The sequence below is a fragment of the Bufo bufo genome, chromosome 3, assembly GCF_905171765.1.
Source record: "Bufo bufo chromosome 3, aBufBuf1.1, whole genome shotgun sequence".
Classification (NCBI taxonomy): domain Eukaryota; kingdom Metazoa; phylum Chordata; class Amphibia; order Anura; family Bufonidae; genus Bufo; species Bufo bufo.
The window spans coordinates 624030162-624054319 of NC_053391.1; the positions used below are offsets into that span (position 1 = coordinate 624030162).

Sequence of the window (24158 nt, forward strand, 5' to 3'; positions counted from 1 at the left end):
AGATATGCAGAGATGTACGATCGTATAAAAATAATGAGATGACTTAAAAAAAAGGAATACTGATAACTACCCTGGAGCCTTCACATACTGCCATATATCAACCTCATTTAATTTATTGCCATATATTTTCGCAGTATGTTCTGTACATTTAAAGAGGGTTGTCTATTGTAGACATTCCCATTATTATATTTAAGGGCATATAGAGTGATAAAGGGAGATCCTCAATTGTTTAGGGCTAGTTAGACTGCCTATAAGACTACCAGCACATTGATTTTGTTTGGGTATTTTCAGGCAGTTTACACTGATGACTATCCTTAGCATAGGCCATGAATATAATCAGCCACAATGAGCAGATCTACCCTGTCACAGCAATACCCGGCCCAGTGACGTCCATACGAATTTTGCTATATCTGGTGCTACAGCCTACGGATGGCAGTCTGTGGCATTTATCTCTATGGGACTGCTTGACCACTGCTCCATTTTTGTGATTGGTACAGGTCCCAGGAGTCAGACCCCCACCGATAAGACCATTAACCCCTGTGGATAGGGATAGGTTAAATCTTGGGATAACCCCTTTAAGATTTTTCAGCAGGTAAAAGATCCAGTTGTCTGAAGAAATGCCTCTAGATGATGGTATTAGCACACAAGATAATTGTTGTATGAGCATTAAAACAATCCAAGCCATCACAATCTTTCCAATTGGGATGTGGTGTACACCCAGGCAGCTGCCTCCATATTTAGTGGGAAGACCTGAACATTTCGAACTTTTGGCAATTTACTGAGTCCGTAGTGTGCAAGGTCAGTGTTTCTTCCTTTACCATCTCACCAGGCCTGATCTTACTATGGGCACCTTCATCACCTTGTTATCCAGTAGTTTTAGCACTTTCCTCCTCAACGTTGCAAAACGACTTATCTCACTAATTATGGCATTCTGAAGAATTGACATCATCCTTTACATGGATTGACAAGTCAACCATGTACACCGACTAGAAGAACTAGCCAGTTGGGAGATCAGATCTCACAAAGTTTTGAAAACCTGGGCTCCCTGGATTCATGATGCTCACATCATAAGCTCCTGGCTATAGACCCTACCTTCTTTCTTTCTGTGTTACATCTCTCTCCATAATACTCACGTGTCTCCAAATTCCTCTGACGTGAGCCTTTGGGTTATTTATGTGCGTCAAGAACACTTTCACAGGAGCTCTGGTTTGTTTGGGTTTGTGTTTTTATGCCTTTAATTTAATAAAAATGTAGGTTCCTCTTGATTTATGTATGACCCATGTTTGCATGGGTTTCCTCCGGGTTCTCCAGTTTCCTCCCACACTCCGAAGACACACTGATAGGGAACTTACATTGTGAGACCCATTATGGACAGCGTGATGATAATGTCTGTAATGGGCTACAGAATATGTCAGCGTTATATAAGTGCGTATAATAAATAAAAATACAATATATGGCTATTTTACTGAGGCCTGCGCGCCTCCTTTTCACTAATTGTCTTTGTGACTTTAATAAATGTTTATCTGATTTATGAAACCTTTAATAAAAAGAAATTTTGAAAAATCTTAGCACTTTAGCACACATACTTTTCTGTCGGCAAAGATCATTTTCTTCTGTTGTGACCTGAAGATCTATATCACAGATGTCTTATGTATTTGTCTGTTCACAAAAACATAAACCCCTCGCAGATGTTGCCCATGGTGAGATTGTATCAAGAAATATGAAATATCTATCCTAAAGGCTCAGAGACCATGGGGGGCATTTATCATCCCCTGTACACCAGAAAACGGACTTCCAAACACTGAAAAGTGTGGTACAAGCCCTGCTTGGACAAAATTTTGCGACGTTTTGTGGGTTTTAGCCCAGCTCACCACTTTTTCAAAAAAGTGGGCTGAGCAAGGCAAGGAGTGGGTGTTGTGGGGGCAGGATGGATGGCCGCACCAGCACATTTATTATAATCTATGCCTGTAAACTGGTGTAGATTATACCCCAGATCAGCTCCCTTGCTGTTGTAGAGTTCAATTCTGGTGCACGGATTAATAATTAATGTTAATAATTGTGGCACATCGGACGCCAGAGGAGGATAGATTAAGACTGGCATGTAAAACACTGGTCTTAATAAATGTCCCCCCATGTGCCTGGACAGTGCATTGGCTGGGTCATGTAAATTATGATGATAACGTTCCTTTATCAGTAATATGCCAGCCTAATACCGACCTAATGTATGTTACCATCTGCACCAGCATAACTCGGTGTTAAACTTCCAATAAACTTTGGAGCAGATATACTAAACTTTGAAGTTCCAGTCTCAGTATAAAGTCGGCACAGGGTGGGCCAAATTTGATGCCAAATTTAATAATAAACTTCATATTTTTGACTCATTTCCAGGCAGTCCATGCTCCAGAAGTTCAAATCTACACTATGAACTGACATAAATTTAAAACATCATTTATTCCAGTTTTTTAATTATAGTAAGAGCTAATTCAGATGGCCGTATGTTGCTTTCTGCATCTGGTCTGCAAATTTTGCGGATTAGATGCGAACCCATTCACTTCTATGGGGCCCCAAAAGATGAACTCTGTGTGCTGTCCGCATCTTTTCTTCTGTTTCACGGCCCCTCAATTAAACAAATATAACATGCCCTATACTTGTCAAAAGCAGGACATAGCCCCATTGGTGTCTATGGGTCTTCAAAAATGCGGAATGTCCTAAATCTGAAGCACTGCAGCAGGTTCCGTCCCGTCCTAAGCCCCTCCCATGTTTGAAAAGTGCCAAAAGAAGTGAAAAGTCGCAGATTATGGCGCATGTATAGTGTGGCTTTTTAGCACCACAAGAGTGATGTAAAATGTTTAAAGGGGGTTATCCAATCCTATAAAATGTCCCCCCATATGCCGGATCCCTCACATTGAATATACTTACCGCTCCTGGTCCCCACCAGGCCGCTGCAACTTCTCCCCGTGTGCAGATGAAAACATCCGGTGTTGGGGGGGAGCATCCAATGGCAGGCGGGGATGGGGACGAGCCTCCCTAGTGTCAACCGCGATGCTAGGGAGGCACCCCCCCCCCCCCCCCGCCTGCCAATGACTGCTTCCCCCCCCCCGACACCAGGTGTTTTCATCCGCACACAAGAGAAGCGGTGGAGCCAGGTAAGTATATTCAATGTGATGGGCCCGGCATTTCTCTCAGCAATTCCCAGGCTGAGGAGTGCAGATCTTAGATCCGGATGGCCAGCCTGTCTCAAAGTGTGGTGGGTGCCTGAGGCAATTAAGCCCGTCCACAAGCAGTAAAGTCTTAATGCCATAAACATGCAGTACCTTACTGTCTGAATCCAGTGCACAACCTTGAAAATGGTTCTCAATTCTCTGTCTGTTCTTTTCCTTAGGGGTAGTCTCTCAGTTAAGTTGCTCTTTGGCGGTGGGGGGTGGGTATAAGGGGTAAAATGTCATTATAATGCTGTCATTTGTAATTGGGACCTTTGGATGGTCCGATGTTGTACTGTATTTTTTGTAAGTTTGATAATAAAAAAGAAAGTTGCTCTTTGGCAGCTTTTCAGTCTCAGGAATGGTGTTCCCTGGATGAGTCTTCTCTTTAGTTTTACTTAGCAGCAGCTCACACATGTATGTCTTCTTTAGTCCTTCACCACTAAGACTCTCTAACTAACCAGAGGAGGCTACACCAGTCGGTCTCTACGGCAAACTAACCAAGACTGCCAGTTTTAAAGGGGTCGTGCAGAGGTTTATATTGATGACCTCTCCTCAGGATAGGTCATCAATATCTGATCGGTGGGGGTCCGACACCCAGCACCCCGGCCAATCAGCTGTTTGAAGAGGAGGCGGAGCTCCATGCGAGTGCTGCTCCATGTTCATTACACTGTCTCAGCGGTGCAGTGTAATAAGTACTCGCTTCATTCACTTGAATGGAGCTAGTACTTGTAATTGCACTACACTTCCGAGACAACGAGCAGGGTAATGACCCAGAAGTGTCGCTATAATGCAGCTGATCAGTGTGGGGTGCTGGGTGTCAGACTCCCACCCATCAGATATTGATGACCTATCCTGAGGATAGGTCATCAGTATAAACCTCTGCACAACCTCTTTAACTGTTTGTCCATAGACAACATAGTCCATAGAGGCGTAAGTGCTTTTAACGTTGTCACAACATTTAGCTTTTAGCAAACAATTAACTGTTAGCAGTGATCCGCTGGGTCACTGCATAACGAGCGGGGCACCTCTGTCAACATCACATGACCAGGACAGATTTGAATGAAGGTTCCTAACAAGCAGGGATTTTGAACATTTTCAGGAATTGGTGTAGAAAGCATATTGGTATAACCTCCCATTATACAAACATTCAAGTGAAATTCAAAAAGTTATCTACAGTGGTGAAACGCATTACAATTTATTAAAAATGGCTGTAGCCTTCTGGAAAATCCATTTCCATGAAGGGGGAGGGGGCTCTCCTTTAGTATGCGCCCCTTTATTAGCCATGAGACATATTGGGGCAGATTCACTAGGCATACAGATGGAGTAAAATTAGACCAGCTATGTAGAAATGCACAAATTGTATCTCAGGGGGTCAGGCTGGAGGATACATGTGGTGCAGGGACCGACACTTTTCTGTGACTCTATACCAACTATTGGTTGGCTTAGGGTACTTTCACACTTGCGGCAGAGGATTCCGGCAGGCAGTTCCGTCACCGGAATTGCCTGCCGGATCCGGCAATCTGGATGCATTTGTGAGATGGATCCGGATGCGGATCCGTCTCACAAATGCATTGCAATACCAGATCTGTCTTTCCGGTTGTCATCCGGAAAAACGGATCCGGTATTTATTTTTTTCACTAATTTAATGGTCTGCGCATGCGCGGACGGAAAGAATGGATCCGTTTTGCCAGGACACTTGGGGCCGGATCTGGCATGAATGCATTTCATTGGAAATTGAACCCGGCATTCCGGCAAGTGTTCAGGATTTTTGGTCGGAGAGAAAACTGAGGCATGCTGCAGTATTTTCTCCGGCCAAAAAATGTAAGAGGGACTGGACTGATTAATCCTAAACGGATTGCTCTCCATTCAGAATGCATTAGGATAAATCTGATCAGTTTTTTTTCCGGTATTGAGCCCCTAGGACGGAACTCAGTGCTGGGAAAGAAAAACGCTAGTGTGAAAGTACCATTAGTTTGAAATTATGACTCAATTTTGGTGCAGAATGTAACATATTAAACCATGCTCCTTTTTGTGTGAAGCCATGCCCCTTTCCTGGTAAGTCATACCCCCTTGACGGGCTGGTGAAAATACTTTCTCTAAACCTAGATTTGCCAAATTTTGGAGCAATTTCTGCCATAATATAGGTGCACTCGCATTAGTAAATGTGTGCCATACATTGTATGCAGTTCAGAAAGGCTGCCTTTCTGTAGGGAATTCATTGATTTCTAAGGGCACTGTGTAATTTGGATCTACACCGCACATTCCCCGGCAATAACAACTGATCAAAAGAGTCCCCACAATCACCATCCCGTTCAAGCAGTCTCTGTGTGACGCACAATGTTAAAAGGGATTCTTCATACAAGACATATCATTATATAAAGCACAGCAATACACTGTAACCATGACAACCAGTCATACTTTGTATCCGTTTGTATCAATCTACAGCATTCACTACTATCTGATTGTCTCTTCTGCATCGCGATTCAGATTTCCCAGAAATATTCATTGATGAAGAACCACACCGTTCACAATGTGGACAATTTTGACAGAAAGAACATGTTAAACTACTATAATTTAAAGGGTCAAAAAACTCAGAGACATACCAAAAGTTTTGATCGGTGGGTGAGGCGAGAATAAGACAAGAGAAGCGTATATATGTATATATTTCACGCTCTCTCTCATCGATGCAGGAGATGGAATTGAGATGGGCCCATAGACTTTCCATTATGGGGGAAAGAGTGATATTCTCATTCTAGTTATCGGCGGGGGTCTCAGCCCTCAGACCCCCCGTGATTAAAACTTTTGGTATGTCTCTATAACATATCAAAAGTTTTAAGAAAACACAGTGACACTTTAATCCCTATAAAAACCATTACATCATTTACAGAAGCAAAAATCCAGTCATGCGAGAAATGACTTTTTTGGAAGAGAAGGAAAAGCACAGAAAATAATGTCTTATCTGCCTTCTCTGGTTGGGATGTAACTAGCAATATAATAACTTGTACCTTTGCTTGTTTCAGGGCTCTCAGCACAGTGGCTCCTCTACCTCATTAGCTTCCACCAAAGTATGCAGCTCCATGGATGAGGGTGACCTCTTAGTGGAAGGTAAGAGACAAGACTATGCCACCTAAATATACATAGCATTTCACCGGCCATTACATCAGTGACATTCTTGTCGATGGGAGCACAAAGTAAGTAAAGCTTTTTCCAGGGGTGATCATGCAGTAGTTTGCACTCACTCTGACACTCCCCTTGGCCATGCAGTGATGGGAAGGGAGCACCTTTCATCCCCTCAGGGCATTCTCTAGTTTTGGGGTTCTCCTGCCTGGTATTGGCTGAGGTGCCCTTTGTGTTTAGAATTTCTGTGAGGTGCAAGGCAGGTTCCCTTGGCAGCTGAGGGTGTTGGTGCAGTGTAGAAATGATGTGGCCAGGTTAACAGCAAAACGGTTCTCTACTGAAGCATTGAAGGAGTATTCCCATCACAGACACTGGGAGCATATCGCTAGGATATGCCCCCATTGTCTGATAGGTGCAGGTCCCACCTCTGGGACCCGCACCTACACCAAGAACGGATCGGGGAATGTGGTGGAGGGCGCACTGTGCATGCACAGCCGTCGTCCATTCATTTCTATGCGGCCGCCGAAAATAGCATGATCTCGGCTATTTCTGTCAGCCCCATAGAAATGAATGGGAGCGGTGGCCGTGCAAGCGCGGTGTGCTCCCATTCACTTGTATGCGGAGGGCGATTTGCAGTCCTCCAGCCACCATTCTTCCCGCTCCATTCTTGGCGTAGGTGCTGGTCCCAGAGGTGGGACCGGCACCAATCAGATCAATGGGGGCATATCCTAGTGATATGCCTCCATTGTCTGTGATGGGAATACCCCTTTAAGTTCAGGTGCATTAGTCACAGTTCTCAGCATACATGGGCTGGCAGTTGTCACACAAGTGCACTTTCTACAGATCTTACAGGTTATATGGCTGCAGTGGTAATTAACAGGCCAAGCTGTCTCTTTAAAGAAATTTTCCTCACTCTGCACTTCTCTAGCTGACTTTAGCATAAGAATCCATAAATAGGGGTGCAACACTTCTTCTTGTACGCTGCAACCACAGAGCAGACCCCAAAGTCAGACTGTGCACCCTTTTTACAGGTTGCTGTACTTACAGTGTCCAAGGCGGGATGCAGATCATTTAGCAACTTCCACAGTGTGCTTGTAAAGTATGTCCAAGCACCATAACACTTAATTCCCCTGAACAAGGTTCCTGTACAGTCTATACGCTTTCTTTAGGAAAGTTATCTCTACAGGGCTTCGACATGCACCTCCGCTCAACACTGGAATGCTGTGTAAAGTTCACTTTTATCTCTGGCTGGTTTCCACTACAGGGCTGTGGTGTGCTGCGTACACTTTGCTGTCTAGCTCTAGACTCCTCTAACTCCACTTCCCTAAGGGGAGAGGATACAGCCCCACCTAGTGTTGACAATTAAGAGCTGTTAATTGCTTTGTACACAGAAAATGCATAGATAAATCACATTTTCAACATCTTAATTTAAAATACACATAAAAACCCATTTGCAAGGGACCACTGTGTTATACTATGGAACACTGCACCATCTTTGCCTAAAGTGATGGTTTAATGGTAAAAAAAAAACTGATGGATCTGATTTGGTCAAAATGAGGGGGAAAGACACATGAAATAATAATTGCACCTAGCAGGGCAGGGGAACAGCTATAGGGGTTGTAGAGGTAGCAGTTGCATCTGGGTCCTGGTGTCCGGCTCAAAGGCCCCTCTGCCATGTAAGAAATCACCATTTATTTACCATCCAAATACGTATGAAAGGATAAGGCTACACTCACACGAACGTATTTTGTTACCGTGTCCGTGCCATTTTTTTTTGTGGATAGTATGCAGACCCATTCATTTCAATGGGTCCACAAAAAATGCTATCCGCATCCGTATGTCCGTTCCGTAGCCCCGCCAAAAAAATAGAACATGTCCTATTCTTGTCCGTTTTGCGGACAAGGATAGGCATTGTTACAATGGATCCGCAAAAAAAAACGGATGCCATATGGACGTGTGAATGTAGCCTAAAGGTAGAAAGAATGGCATTTTAAGTGATTATATTGCAATAAAACAAACAGGACTAAGTCTAACTATTCTGCTGCCAAATCTTCATATCGCACCAATGCAAATTTTCTTTGCATGTGCTGAACCCAAACTACATGATGCGACCTACCTCATGGTCCACTGCATGCAGTGTTTTACAATGAGGTGAGATAGCTACATAATACTGTGAATTGATTAAATTAGTACAGTACTGTATACATCAATAATAGGTAATAACCTTCTGAATATACTATTGTAGGTTAGGGCTTGTTCACATCTATGTCCGAGGCTCCGCACCATGGAGAGAAAAGTCCTGAATGCAAAAAAATGTAAACTCATGATTGTTAACCAAACTCACCCCCTTATAGTAAATGGGATCTGTGTGGGTCAGTTATGTGCCACATCCGACATCTATAATGGAGCAGAACAACAAAAATCAATAGCATTGGTGTGAAAGAAGCCTTACAGTGGCGATCCATGTTAGTCTACGTTCACACTCACGTTTTGGTTTCCGTTTGTGCGATCCGTTCAGGGCTCTCACAAGCGGTCCAAAACAGATCAGTTTGCATTCTAATGCATTCTGAATGGAAAAGGATCCGCTCAGAATGCATCAGTTTGCATCAGTTCCGTCTCCATTCCGCTTTGGAGATGGACACCAAAACGCTGCTTGCGTCTGTCTGATGAAACTGAGCCAAACGGATCCGTCCTGGCACACAATGTAAGTCAATGGGGACGGATCCGTTTTCAGTGACACAATCTGGCACACTTTAAAAAACGGATCCGTCCTCCATTAACTTTCAATGGTGTTCCGTCTTGGCTATGTTAAAGATATTACAAACTGATCCGTTCTGAATGGATGCAGACGGTTGTATTATCTTAACGGATCCATCCATGACGGATCCGCACAAAACACGAGTATGAGCTTTACTGTATTACTATTGCTGAAGCTGTATTTTTCCAGAATACAATTTGTCACATTTTTAGGTGCAGAAATTTGCTTTGCTAACTATACTAAAACCAGACTGCCACCTGGTGGCCGCACTGTGCAATTACACTCTTGGCTAGGATGGATGCATGGACATAGATTAGGTATAAAGGCAGAACATTTTTAACTACACAGCTTTGTGACCTGCTGTGTATTCTTACCTATGTTACAGATATTATGGATGAAGAATTCCAGGTACCAGTGTCTATAGCAGAGAGATACAAAGTTGGAAGAACCATAGGAGATGGAAATTTTGCCATAGTTAAAGAATGTATAGAAAGGTAAGTGAGCAGTTTTCTATACTTGTTGGTGATCTTACTTTTTGGCAGTTGTATGCTCACCATAGAGGCAAAGTAAACTACAGCTGTTAGGGTGCTATGGGGCCGAGAACTGAACTGCTCCCTTCACACGGTCAAAGAGGTGAGTTCAAAATTCTGGTTTCCTGCAGCTACCAAATAGGAGCCGCTCACTGCCAAAATATTGCTGGTTTAACACTGTGCCCCTTCAAAATTGTCCCTGCACAGCAGTGCTCCTGGCCCCTCTGTTGTACTGCATAGGCCCAAAAATTGTCGCGTCCCCAACACTATAGCAGTTTTGTGGCACCATCATTCCTAGGACTAATGGCGGTCCTGGCATTTGGACACCTGCCAATCACATAGGGTTGACATAGCCTATCATTATGCCACCACTTTATAAACTTGAAAAACCCTTTTACTACTATCACGCATGAAGGGAATCAGGGGACTGTATCAGATATAGGAAGCTACCGTACATCCATTGGAAAGATGAACAGTAGCTTCCTGTCCCCCCCCCCATGCATCTTACTGCCAGCCAGCCAGAATCAAGCCGGTACAACCCGGCGCCGTTCTAATTAGGCCCGCCCACCAAGTTCCGGGCCTGGGAACTGGAAGTCCGGAACAGAGGAGCGCGAGAGTTGGGACAGGGACGGGACCTCACGGGTTGCGGACAACTGTGCCCCTCCTGAGACCAGGCTCTGGATCTGTCACTGATACAGTGGAGGTGATTGCTGTATGTGAATGCAGTTCTTCTCATCCACTGACGAGCAGACAGTCACATCGTTCCTTCCCAATAATTGCCTACTCGCTCTGTGGGTCTGAATGCGCATTAAGAAGTAGGAGAATTATCAGCACCTGTCAGCCCACTTACCCTACATGAACAGGAGATAAGTGATCAGTGGCTTAGCAATTACTGACCTGTCACCATCTGCCTCCTACATCTCTTCCTTCACCTGATGTAGCATTGAATTATACAGATAGGCACATAAAAGCATTACAAAAATAGTCAGCTCCTGACCTCCTCACATGTGCAACATATTCCTTACATAAACCTTTATAAAAATGAGTGAGAAATATATCTGAATCCAGCAGAAGTCCAAAAAAACTGGCACAAACATGTTCCCATGTATCAGTTGTGTATGATCTTCACGGATGAGATCCTTTTGGATTCATTTATGGAAGAGATTTTAGATCTACAGATTTAATGTGGTTTAAAGGACCTACCCATTGGTTCAGGTTTTCAGAATAAACTGTCATATGTATATACATAAGCAGGGGCGTTGCTAGGGTCTCAAAAGATCCGGGGCCCAAGCCCCAATGCATATGGCCCAATTCTCTAAGTCGACCAACCGACCCCTAAGCCCGCTATAGCTATACAGCTATACAGCAGCACGTACCTTTCACATCCAGTTCCTCCCAGGTCACGTCTCCTCTGATGTAGATCTTCTCTGTCATCATCTTCTCCATTCTGTCCGTACAACTTCTCTCAGCTGTGCCTCGTTGCTACGGAGTGTGACACACAGATATCTTAGTTTCCTCATTTTTCTGCACCCCCAAATACTATCCTGAAGAAAAATGAGTGCCCCCCCCCATAGTAATAGTGCTCCTTATAGTCCCACCAATAGTAATTCCCTTCTAGAATGCCCTCATTAGTAATACTGCCCCCTACAGTGCCCCCAACTGTGATAATGCTCCCCAAGAGTGCCCCCATAGGTGAAGAGCCCTCCAGTATTAATAATGCCCTTACAGAGCCCCTAGTAGAAATAAGTCCCCCCAGGAGTAATAAAGCTATCTACTGACCCCTCAGTAGTAATAAGACCCCCACAGTGCTCTTAGTAGAAATAATGCGGATCTATAAGTCCCTCCTATAGAGCCCTCAGTAGTAATAAGAACGCCTATAATGTCTCCTGGATTTAAAATGCCCCACAGTGCCCCCAGTATTTATAATGCCCCCTACTGCTATAATGCTCACGCTGAAGTGCCCCAGTATTTATATCGCCCCCTACTGTTTTAATGCTCGCAGCTTAATCCCTCTGAGTACTTATAATGCCCCCTGCAGGGCCCCCTGTAGTTATATTCCTCCGTTTACTGTCCTTAAAAATTATAAATCCTTAGCCCCTCCACCATACAGTCCCATGTAAATAACATTATTTCCCTTCTCTGCCATAGAGTGCCATGTAAATACCATCACACCATCTCTCTAGCCCCCTCCAATATACAGTCCCATGTAAATAACATCCCTTTCTATCTACAGCCCCCTCTAAAATACAGTCCCATGTAAATAACATTACACTATCTCTCCTGCCCCCCTCAATATACAGTCCCACGTAAATAAGATTACCCCGTCCCCAGCCGCCTTCAAAATACAGTCTCATGTAAAGAACATAACCCCCTCCCCAGCCGCCTTCAACCTAATATTCAGTCCCATGTAAATAACATCACTTCCTCCCCCAGTCACTTTCAACATACAGTCCCATGTAAATAAAATCACCCCCTCCCCTGCCACCTTCAACATGCAGTCCCATGTAAATCACATTACCCCTTAACATTCAGGGCCCTGTAAATAGTATCACTCCCTCAATTTTCAGTCCCATGTAAATAACATCACTCCACCCCACTGTCCCATGTAAATAACTTCCCCCCCTTCAGCCCTAACATACAGTCCCAGTTAAATAACTACAACTCCCAATTTTGCTCTGCCTCTCACACTGAGTAATCTACCCCTTCACTTACCTCTCCTCATGTAGCAGACCTCACCACAGCTTCTTCTCAGGACTTATCTTCACTGCTGAGCCGTCCTCTTCTGCACTGGTCACATGACGGTGACATAATCGCAGGTCCTTTTCAGCTACTGCATTTAGCACTGATCACATGACCTGTGATGTAATCACATGTCCTTCAGCTCTTGCAGGGCATTAGATTCAATTGTATTGCCGTCCTGAGGATGGCAATACAGTTGTATCTAGCAGGCAGGCAGTACATTCAGGGCCTGGGACAAAACATCAGGGGCCCAGGCCCCGAATGTTTTAACCTAGCAACGCCCCTGTACATAAGTGATAGCACTATATCTGGCCATTATTGTATATGGCATGTTTAGCAGTTTTCTCCTTTGCAGGCTATATCTCTTAGGCCTCATGCACACGACCGTGATGTGTTTTGCGGTCCGGAAATCACGGATCCGCAAAACACGGATGGCGTCTGTGCGTGTTCCGCAATTTGCGGAACGGCATGAACAGCCTTCAGTATAAATGCCTATTCTTGTCTGCAAAGCACGGACAAGAATAGGACATGTTATATTTTTTTAGCGGGGCCACAGAACGGAGCAACGGATGCGGACAACACACGGAGTGCTGTCTGCATCTTTTGCGGCCCCATTGAAGTGAATAGGTCCGCATCTGTTTTGGCGGCTCGGATGCGGACCCAAACAACGGCCGTGTGCATGAGGCCTTATTCTCAATTGTCCCTGAGCTGGTAAGTGGAGACTAGCTACTCATCATATACCGTATCCCCACAGAATATGCATGGAGTCAGAAGATTCTGCTTGCTTACTGTCTTTTACTAATGCAAAATTACTTAGATCAACCCTTGTATAGGACATTACAGAGAAGTATATATATATATATATAAAAAGAGAAAGGAGATTGCAGCACCGTCACAGATAAAAAGGGAATGAAGGGTGCAAAAAAGCCCAGTATGGATACAAGCCAATCGCTACAGCCTTATGGGTAAATAAAGTTTTTTGATTTTTTATCTATTGGAGTGCTGCCCTTTTTTCATCGTCTATATATATATATATATATATATATATATATATATATATATATTGTGGCACAGTGAGGGGAATGGTCTGGGAAAACAGGTATTTTCCTCCCAGCGTGTGCTGCTGGGCTGATTTGCAGCCAGGTGGGGTCAAATACCGGACTGGATTTTAATTAGCGATCTGGGTTTTTGGCAGCACCTGGATGTCCTTAAATAGGCAGCTGGGCTCAGCAGCAGGATCTCTGTTTTGGGATCTGAGGCTTGGTGCCAGGTTGGAGGGCTGAGACCCATGGGCCGAGGAAACAGGCTCCCTAAAGCCTGCAGTGGACTGCTGGAGGCAGAACTGACATCAAGGTGACTTGTCTTATATGAACTTTCCAATTTGTGTGAAGTAACACCAAGATGTACTTTCCATTGTGTGTGAAGTAAACACGAAGACTGCAAAGTAACGCATTGTTTTGTGAATTTGCCTCAAGTGTTAATAAACACTGAAGTTTTGCGTTAAGAACTTGTCTTTTGCCTCTGTACTGCGTCCGCTTACCCTACCTACCAGAGCGAAACCCCACTATATATATATATATATATATATATAACACATTAGGTGAGATATAACACTTATTATTAGCTGCTGAACCTGCTGAATCATTTCTATGCTGTCTTGTCTCTCTGCACTTCCTCCCTCATCCCCCCCAAATAATCAAAAGAGTGAGAAATCTTCAACATACTCAAGGACCCCTCACTGGGAAGTTCGAGTCTATCTACAGGCATAAGTGTGGTTTTTGACCAATTAATATCGAGACCTGAAACTTCACAAAAGGAATTTGAATAATTCTTGGGAGAGTAATATTAGTATGATGTATAAAAAATAACACATCGTCCACATATAAAGAAATATGGTCCTCTACTCCTAATGTCCCAAACCCTTCAATCCTAGAGTCTTGCCTTACCCTAGCAGCAAGAGGCTCGATAATAGATATCAAATAATAATGGTGAGAGTGGGCACCCTTGACGGGAACCTCTATTCAGTAAAATGCTCTTTGTCAGGCTCCAAATGATGTTCAAACTTGCCTTGGGGGACTTATACAGAAGCTTAATCATTTATGAGCCAAATACCTAATCCCATTTTTTGCAAAACCTTCCAGAGGAATCTCCTCTCCCCCCTGTCAAAAGCCTTAGAGGCATCAAGAGACAGGATGGAGCGAGATTGTATATTCGCAAACAAGCTATTCAGATTATAGTGTGTACCCTTAGTGGGAATAAAGCCATTCTGATCGGGATATATAATTGATGTAATAACCTTAGCGAGCCTTAGAGACAGAATCCTTGAGAGAAGCTTCACATCCGTATTTAATAGAGAAATTGGTCTATGTGACCCTATATCAAGGTGATCCTTGCCTTTCTTTAGAATTATAGTTATTACGGCTGCTGTCATTGATTCCGGAAGGCTACCATCCTCCAATGATTCAGTGAACACACTCAATAAACAGAGGAGAATAACCTCCCTATATTTACAATAGAATTCATATGGGAATCCATCTGAACCAGGGGAGGAGTTTCCCGAGCAAGCCTTTATTGCAGCCTCCAACTCCTGCAGGGAGAAATCAACATCAAGAAATTCTCTTTGGGTGTCTGTAAGGACTGGAAGAGAGATGGAATCCAAATATGAGTCCATCACTTCATCTGGAATATTATCTGATTTATATAAATCCGTGAAATGCTTCAAAAAGATTCCTTTTATACAATCTTGATCTTCAATAAATATACTGTACCTTCAGATGAACGAATACTTACTATCTCTTTTTTTTTGTTCTGATTCAAAATAAGAAAACAATTTAAAATAGTAGGGCACACCACAACTTGATGTCTCACGGATATTTATTATAACATATAATATTTATGACATATACAGTAAAATTACTAAAACATATAAATTACTACTAAAATATGATCATCAATGATATAGTCAGCTGGGTCATGAACACAAATTAATATATTCAACTGGACTGTAATCTTTCTTATGGGTTAGTAGCCCCGATGTAATGTCCCAGGAAAAAGTTCAATCCAATGATTAGATTCAATATTAATATGGAAGTCACATATGTTACCACTGGATCGCGGTAATGTCGCAGAAAAAACGCTGCCTATTTGCAAGACTATGCCGGAGTGGTTTTACTCACTGTTATAGATGATGCCGGTTTCCATATCACTCGTGGCGTCCCACGTATAGTGAAAGTCTTTTGTAGGCTGCGGTATAGTGCAGTTTTCAGTTGCGGCAGAAGTAAATGGAAGAAAAACTTGCGGGATCCTCGGTGGTTGTAGTTAGCTGTGCCGTCTCAGAGATCACCTGGAAGTATATACCTTCTGCAGTATTTGTTCACAGTATGCAGGGTTAACTTTCACCAGGAAATGGAGAGCTCAGCGTAAAAAGACGGATATCCAGCTTTTCTTTACAACAGGCTGCAGATTCACCGATCCCTTCCTTAAAGCGCTTATTGGTCTTCAGTTCTGTACTTTCATATCATGGGAATGATTACCATACACGTTTCGGAGACTACGGCTCCTTCTTCAGTGGTGAAGAAGGAGCCGTAGTCTCCGAAACGTGTATGGTAATCATTCCCATGATATGAAAGTACAGAACTGAAGACCAATAAGCGCTTTAAGGAAGGGATCGGTGAATCTGCAGCCTGTTGTAAAGAAAAGCTGGATATCCGTCTTTTTACGCTGAGCTCTCCATTTCCTGGTGAAAGTTAACCCTGCATACCGTGAACAAATACTGCAGAAGGTATATACTTCCAGGTGATCTCTGAGACGGCACAGCTAACTACAACCACCGAGGATCCCGCAAGTTTTTCTTCCATTTACTTCTGCCGCAACTGAAAACTGCACTATACCGCAGCCTACAAAAGACTTTCACTATACGTGGGACGCCACGAGTGATATGGAAACCGGCATCATCTATAACAGTGAGTAAAACCACTCCGGCATAGTCTTGCAAATAGGCAGCGTTTTTTCTGCGACATTACCGCGATCCAGTGGTAACATATGTGACTTCCATATTAATATTGAATCTAATCATTGGATTGAACTTTTTCCTGGGACATTACATCGGGGTTACCAACCCATAAGAAAGATTACAGTCCAGTTGAATATATTAATTTGTGTTCATGACCCAGCTGACTATATTATTGATGATCATATTTTAGTAGTAATTTATATGTTTTAGTAATTTTACTGTATATGTCATAAATATTATATGTTATAATAAATATCCGTGAGACATCAAGTGGTGGTGTGCCCTACTATTTTAAATTGTTTTCTTAATCTTTTAAAGGATTGGGTCAATCCTTTTGTAGGTGCACCCTTTCATTTCTTGAGCAGCAGGTGAGCCCTCTCTAATTATCTGATTCAAAATTACCCTAGCCAACAGTTTCCCTGGGTGGCCCGATTCAGAAAAATAGTTTTGTCCCTTTACAGCCTCTACTGGGCCTTATCCAGGAGAGAGTCAAAGTACTCCTGGCTTGTGTTCTGCATCCCCACAGTGAAACATGTGCATCATGCTGCGCTGCTTCTTTTAAATCCCTCTCTTTAATACCGTACCCCTTTCTTAGATTAGAAATATTACTGACATATAGCCCCCTCATAAAGGCTTTAAATGCATCCTACACCACTTGAGTTTTTGCTGAGTTATAATTACTATCCCAGAAATGCACAATCTCCTGTTCCATCATTTTATGATTATTCATTATAGAAATCCAATGGGGGTTCAATCTAAATGGGGGTCTCACCCTATGTTTATTATCTACCATGGATATCTTAAGAGAGAAAGGTACGTGATCCGATAGAGATATGACCTCATATTTCATCTGCTTTATATATCTAAGATAATTTTTATTTATCAGTGCCAGATCTATAATAGACATGGAGTTTCCAGATTTACTTACACAAGAGTACGCTCTTTTCCTCTTCCCTAAATATCCCCATACATCAACAAAGCCTGATTCCTGACAGAATCGTGCCAAGGGAGACCCTTGAACAGAATCACAAGTATACCCCCCCCCCCCCCTTCCCATTGAGATCCTATCCGTCCCCATAAACTAGTGAGGGACATTCGGGCCACTGGTCCTTAAAAGTTAATTAGCAATTAAGTACATAGAGAGAGAAAGGGGGAGGAATATAAATAAAGGCCAAAATACATAATCTTCCAGCAAGCTTTTCATAAAGAAAAACAAATCTCCCCTGGTTATCGATAAAGGATGCCTCGCAGACAAAATCAATCCCCTCCTCTAGAACAGTGATGCTCAATCTGCAGCCCTCCAGCTGTTTCCAAACGACAACTCCCAGCATGCCCAGACAGCCTACGGCTATCAGCCTACAGCAGGGCATGATGGGAGTTGTAGTTTTACAACAGCTGGAGGGCCGCAGGTTGGGCATCCCTGCACTAGAATAACTAGTAAAAGTAGAATGATAAGTCTGCGCGGCCCATCCCCTACCGAACCGCAAGACCGTCTCCTCAGTGAAGTGGGTCTCCACTAAGAAAATAATCGCTGGTAAGTGTCTCTACACCAAATCAAGAACCACTTGTCTTTTTAACTTATTACCAAGGCCCTGAACATTCTAAGTTAGAATTTTAGTCGACATAGATCAGCCAACAGATTCCCATAGTGAAGAACTAATCAACATCCCAACCCTCCACCCCCTCCTCCTAGGAGACCCATCACAACCCATCCCATACACTTTATTCACCCCCTCAATCCTCTTGATCTGCCATATTACTGCAACAAATCTCTCAACTAAGACCACCCCTCCCCCTCTCCTCCAATCCCACCACTACCACAGAAAGTTATAGACAGCAGCTGCTTAAATATTATTCTGATCAAGCCAGTCTGTCACGAGGTCGGGAGTATCAATAAAATGAGTTTCACCATTGAAAATTATCAGAAATTTAGCAGGATAAACAAATGAGTACTTAATGTCCCTTTCCTGCAGCCGTTTTTTAACCGCAATGAAACTGCGTCTCTTTTCTTGGATCTCTTTAGAAAAATCAGGAAAAAAAAGACAATTTACTCCCATTATATATGATAGAAGGGCACTCCCTAGCCCTTCTCAAAATCATGTCTCTGTCTCTTGAAGCAAGTATCTTCGCCAGGAGTACCCGTGGCTGCCTTCCAGGGATTGGTTTGCCCCCTGGGACCCGGTGTACCCTTTCTACCAAAAATAATGGGGAGAAATGTTCTCTTCCAAATTTCTCCAGAATGAAAGTCTGTACCATTTCAACAGGATTTTTTTTTTTCTGTGCCTTCAGGTAGGCCTAGAATTCTCACATTACATCGCCTCGCCCTATCCTCCAAGTCCACCACCTTTTTTTTAAGACGTTAAAATCTATCCTCAGAGTGGAGATTACAGTTTTAAATGTTTTAGCTTCATTCTCCAAGACCCCCACAGATTTTTCTATAATTGTAACTCTGTCCTGTATCTTTGAGACATCGTCCCTTATCAGGATCACATCAGACTGATTTACCCCAAGCTGTGTTGAGATATCTTGTATTGATACATTTTTTTTAACCACGGCTAGGATTTCTTTTTTTAGCCCGGGTTCAACAATAGACAAACCATTTGCGTCCTCTCTCTCCGCCCCCTCATTCTGAGAGTAATCATCCACCGCTTCTTCCACTCTAGGTCCAGCATTTTTCTTACCATTAGGATCCCTTTTTGTCCTGCTCTTGAAGTTACATTGGGAGATTTCAAAAACTGATCAATTTTGGCCAATTCTGGAGGCTTCTGCCCCATTTTAGAATAGTCCACTGATCACCTGTTTTGCTTAGGACCCATTTTATTTTATTTCCTCCTCCTTCCCCCCTTTTTTTTCCTTTCTCTTTCCTTTTTCTTCCTTCCCCTCTTCCTCTTTTTCTTTTCTTTTCCTTCCTTCTCCTCTTTTCCCCTTTCCCTTTTCCCCCCTTTCTTTCTTTCTCCTTCTTCTTTTCTCTCCTGTTCCCTCCCCCCTATTTAAGCTTATCACCTTAGCTACTCCACAAGACCACTTTTTTCACCTTAATCAAGGGGAATTCTTTTTCCGATCTAATTCATTTGTGTCATACTCTTCTTAAAAAACAAAAACAAAAACAGGCCCAATATGGACAGGTCTCACCGGTCTTCTTATGGTAAACAAAAGTACCGCAACAGTTCATCCAAGTCAGGGCCAGCACAAATCCAGTACCAGAATCAAAAAGACCATGGCAGGACGAATTGTAGAGGAAACGGGGAGGCCACCGATACCTGGTTGTCAGCAGGAGGATCGAGGAGGGAGATACAGAGCGCAAAGGAGAGGTGGATTAAGTATGGAAGTAGGAGGAAGCACGAGGCCAGGGCATTTCAGACCTCCTTCAGGAACCGACATGAACGGAGGGTGGAGAAACCAGCAGGAGCCAGAGGAAGCCGGGCGCACCATCCATCCACGGAGCACCAACCAGGGACCCGGTGTTCACAGCACACTCGCAGATACCCATCAGGTCAGGCCGGAGTGCAGCACCTCCAGGGCTCTTAGGAGCTGATCCGCCCGGCAGGTAGGAGAGAGCGTGGCGTGGCGGGGTGGAAGGAGAGGAGGGAGGCGCGACGCAGCCACACCTACGTCATCACGTCTTCAATTTTCTGCCATCATTCATTGTGAACAGCCATTTAAGGAAATGGACAACCATCTAATACATGGTTCTGGCCACGGCCACCAGAGTTGGAGCTGCTCGTTGTTCTTCTCCTGAGCAGGTGCCCCACTCTGTGACCTAATAGGGTTATATGGTAGAAGAATGGAACAACTAAGGCACAGGAAGTGATGAGATCTAGTCAGCTTCTGGGTGATAGCTCTAGCTAACAGTAACTATTGTAGTTGCCGCTATATGTCTTCAATCTTGTGCTCTCAGCTGTTTTCAGAAGACCCATAGAAGTGAATGGAGAGAGTGGTGTATGTATGGCCACTTCTCCATTCCTGGTGGTCTGAGATGGGGGCCATTCCAGACATAGGAGAGGGTTCCAAGTGTGGGTTCTATACCTATTGTCATCTATGGGATATTCCCCCAATTTATGGCAGGTCCCCATACACAATAGATTGTCACATAATCCCTCAATATAGTCTGGTTCATCATCATTTCTCCTATGTAGATGGCCAGCTTAAAGGTGTATCTCGGTTGTAACAAGTTACCCCCTAACCACAGATTAGGGGATAACTATTAGGTCTTAGCGATCGGACCCCCAACCCCCTTGATCACAAGAACAGGAACTTCCAAAATGAATGGAGCAGCATGTTGGGCATGCACACTGCCACTCGATTTATCTCTTTGGGACTACCAGAAATAGCCAGGTGCTTGTAAGCATACCCAAATTGCCACTCCAATCATTTCAAAAGACCTCACAGGGTACGTTTGGATAGTGGATAACTTGTTACAACCAGAATACCCCTTTAAGACCTTACTGGACCAATCATGCTCTCATCGTTCATAATCAGATTGCTTTATTCCCCAGTTCTTAGTTTATCATTTGATCAACTAAATCTAAAATAAAATCAGATGCTTGCAAACTAAACTAAGCCATACAGGATTCATTGTAGAATATTATTTCTGCAGAAGACAATTCACTCATCAAACAATATTGCCTTTGGTCTTGACTCAAAATGTCTAGGATGACTCAGAAGGTCATCATAATTATTACATTATGTGCAACCAATACAACTGATGTAATGAATAGTGGGAAAAAGTCAGACCTCAGTGAGGTACTGTACAATGCCAACGCGTAGCTATACGTTAATGTATAGCAGGAAAGGCTGAGGAATTGTACATTAGTCTGCACTATAGTAGCGAATGAGTTACAGAGCTGGATATGAAGTGTATTAATTTTGCGAAGAGAGAAAACATAAAGGTTATTAGCATAGTGATATCTCCTTATTGTCTGGCTTCTATCACAGGATGATTCATAAGTTAAAATAAGGAGCAGCTGCATGGTTCAGTGAATGGATGAATGATATTGGATCTGTTATTAAAAATCATATAAATTGTATCTAGGCACAGCTGGAAAGAAACAGCGGTAATCTTAGCGGACATAACAATTACAAGTAACAATGCCATTTTAATTAAATAATGCACAGCAAATATAATTAAGGCTACTACTATGTTCTTTGCTTTTTCGGGAACCAGTATGTGTGGAAGGAAAAAAATAGCTTTTCTCACTGGTGGTATACAGTAGTCGCTAGTAGTATATCATCACTTATATCTTCATACACTGACCTGCTGATGAGCCTGTGCTGGGCTTGTGCTTATACGTAGAAGCCAATATGAGCATGCCGAGCTACAGTATAAAGTCTTAATGGAGGGACGGAGCAGAAGTCTAAGGCAATAATAAGAATAGAACTATGTTTTATTATCATATAATTGTGCTGAGGTCACCGATAGAATCAGCTATGAACACTGTAGAAAAGAGATAGCAGGTAGGTGATTCACATACAGTATATGATCTTTAACCCTTCCGGTACAATGCCATAAATGTAAGGACTTATTATTATGTCTTGAGCTTAGGAGTCTAGTGGGTGGTCCTTCCTAGTGACATTTACAGATAACCATCCTATTAAGTGTCGTGAATGTTCTTTGATCTCAGAAGTGTCCTGTGTTATCGATAGCAGTGCCTCCCAACTTCTGCATTATCCAATGACCTTTCCAGAACCTGTCAATCAAAAGGTATGGGATTGCACCTGAAAAAACAAGAAACATCAAAGATGAAAGAATGCCCAATGGACACTTAAAAAGGTTGTGCACATTGGGGGGGGGGGGGGGGGGGGGGGGGGGGGGTTTAACATCTGCAAAGAGAAGACCTGCTTCCCAGAGAAGACCTGCTCCCAACTCCTGCACTCTCCAACTTCCGGTTTGATCCCGCTGCAGCCAGATGTGGGCACAGCAGTGACTGTTCCTTTTGTGTCATGTCAAATGCAAATGGTCACATTACACAAGGGGAGAAGTGGGAAGGGGCCGGGAGCCAGAGTGGGGAAGCCGGTTTAGTAGGTATGCTTCCCTTTGCATGTCTGCCCAGGAGATGGGGTTTGCAACCTCCCACTCCCCAAAACGTGCACATCCCCTTTAATCAATCAGTGACATACTGTGCATAACTGAATAAAAGTTATTTTTCTTATGGATACTTGGATTATTATAGCAAACTTGGGGATGATTCTGCAGCACCTAATTGGTAGTGTAAGGGTTTTTTGGGATCAGAATATTGACAGCCTAACCTCAGCTTAGGTTATCTATATGAGATCATGGGGTCTTACTCTCCGCACCCTGGCTGATCAGCTGTTTAGCCCCACTAAGTAAACAGTGTGCAGATAGATGGCTAGGTGCAAAAAATGAAGAGGTGCAGTGATCATGCAAGTTCTGTGGCCCCCTTCACACAGTTTATGAGCAGGTTGCCAACAGTTGAACTCCCACTGATCCGATAGCCCAAACTTGACAACCCAGACAAATTTTGATGCAGAATACAATTAATTACAAAATGTTGCTTTATTTAAATTATTATTTCTATATTTTTGTTTCTAGGTCAACTGGCAGAGAATATGCACTGAAAATCATCAATAAAAGCAAGTGCCGAGGAAAGGTGGGTATTTTATAGGAAAGTAAAATCTATTATCATATTGTAGGGCCAGACACGGACAGACACGGACAGTGAGCCCTGACCTAGAACCCAGCCTGCTTTCCCTACCTACTTGCAGTCCCCAAGTAGCAAGACCGCAACTGGTCTACAGCCCCTGCGCTGCTTACATGCACAGACAGACAAACACCAAGAGACAAAACAAGACAAAAACAGGGTCATATGTAAATGGGTCACAACCAGACAGACTATGCAGTACCAAATGATGGACAGAGAGTAGTCAAAAGATAAGCCAAGATCAAAACCAGACGGAGAATGCAGTACCAACGAGAGACAGAGAGTGATTAGAAGACAAGCCCGGGTCAGAGGAACGAGCAATCCAATAAGCACAGGAACCAGGAACACAGCTAGTGAGTCAGAGACTATCCCTGGCACTGGTGTATAACCAGGAAGGGATTTAATAATTTAATTTAATAACAATTTAAGGATTTAATAATAATAGCAGCATATGCAGTAAGGGATAGGGGTTCCTTGAGCCCACCAGAAAACTATTCTCAGAGCCCAACCTCCTTATCATTAATAAATCTTTGTTTTGTTTCAAAGAAATAGACCCTAGTGACGATTTAATGTCTCCAATAGTTGCTCCAATAATTTTTTTCTCTGGACCTTTGGGCCCCACTATGGCATGAGAACCTGGGCCCACTGGAGGATCCTCTGGTACTCTGGTGGTCCAGTTCATTGCTGTATGCAGTCATGTTCCTCATTGTAAAAAAAGAAAGTGAAGTGCATTATGGGACTGCAATTTATAATTGTATTTATAGAAAATGTGGGTGAGACAGCACCAGACTAAATTTCACACACGTCTTGTAAACATTATGAGAAATCTAATTTTAATGTGAGGTATCCTATGTACTCTAAGGAGTCCACTCCATGGTGAAGAATCCACCACTATTTTTGGATGATTTCTCCTATAATGCAATATACAGTTGCAATCTGTTGGTTTTTTGAACACATCTGTATAAAGCTTAATATCCTATATATACAGTAAACCGCGGCTGCTATGTTAATATAGCAAAGTTGGGGTTACATAACTTGAAAAGATCCAAGAGTTGAAACATTGCAGACTTTTCTGTATGCCTTTTTTCAGAAGTCACTAACAGTTTTATTCATGAGTTTCCTGAATAAAACTGAATAAAA

General features: G+C 43.1%; 1 protein-coding gene across 3 annotated transcripts in view; it reads left to right on the top strand.

Moving 5' to 3' along the window:
* The window catches only part of DCLK1 (doublecortin like kinase 1), a 352916-nt gene that overhangs the window by 264617 nt on the left and 64141 nt on the right, over positions 1-24158 (top strand). For all 3 annotated transcript variants that reach the window (XM_040426114.1, XM_040426117.1, XM_040426115.1), the window contains 3 exons: positions 6224-6308; positions 9464-9572; positions 22910-22967. In XM_040426114.1, coding sequence (XP_040282048.1) covers positions 6224-6308; positions 9464-9572; positions 22910-22967 — 252 coding nt within the window. The remainder of the gene's footprint in view (positions 1-6223; positions 6309-9463; positions 9573-22909; positions 22968-24158) is intronic.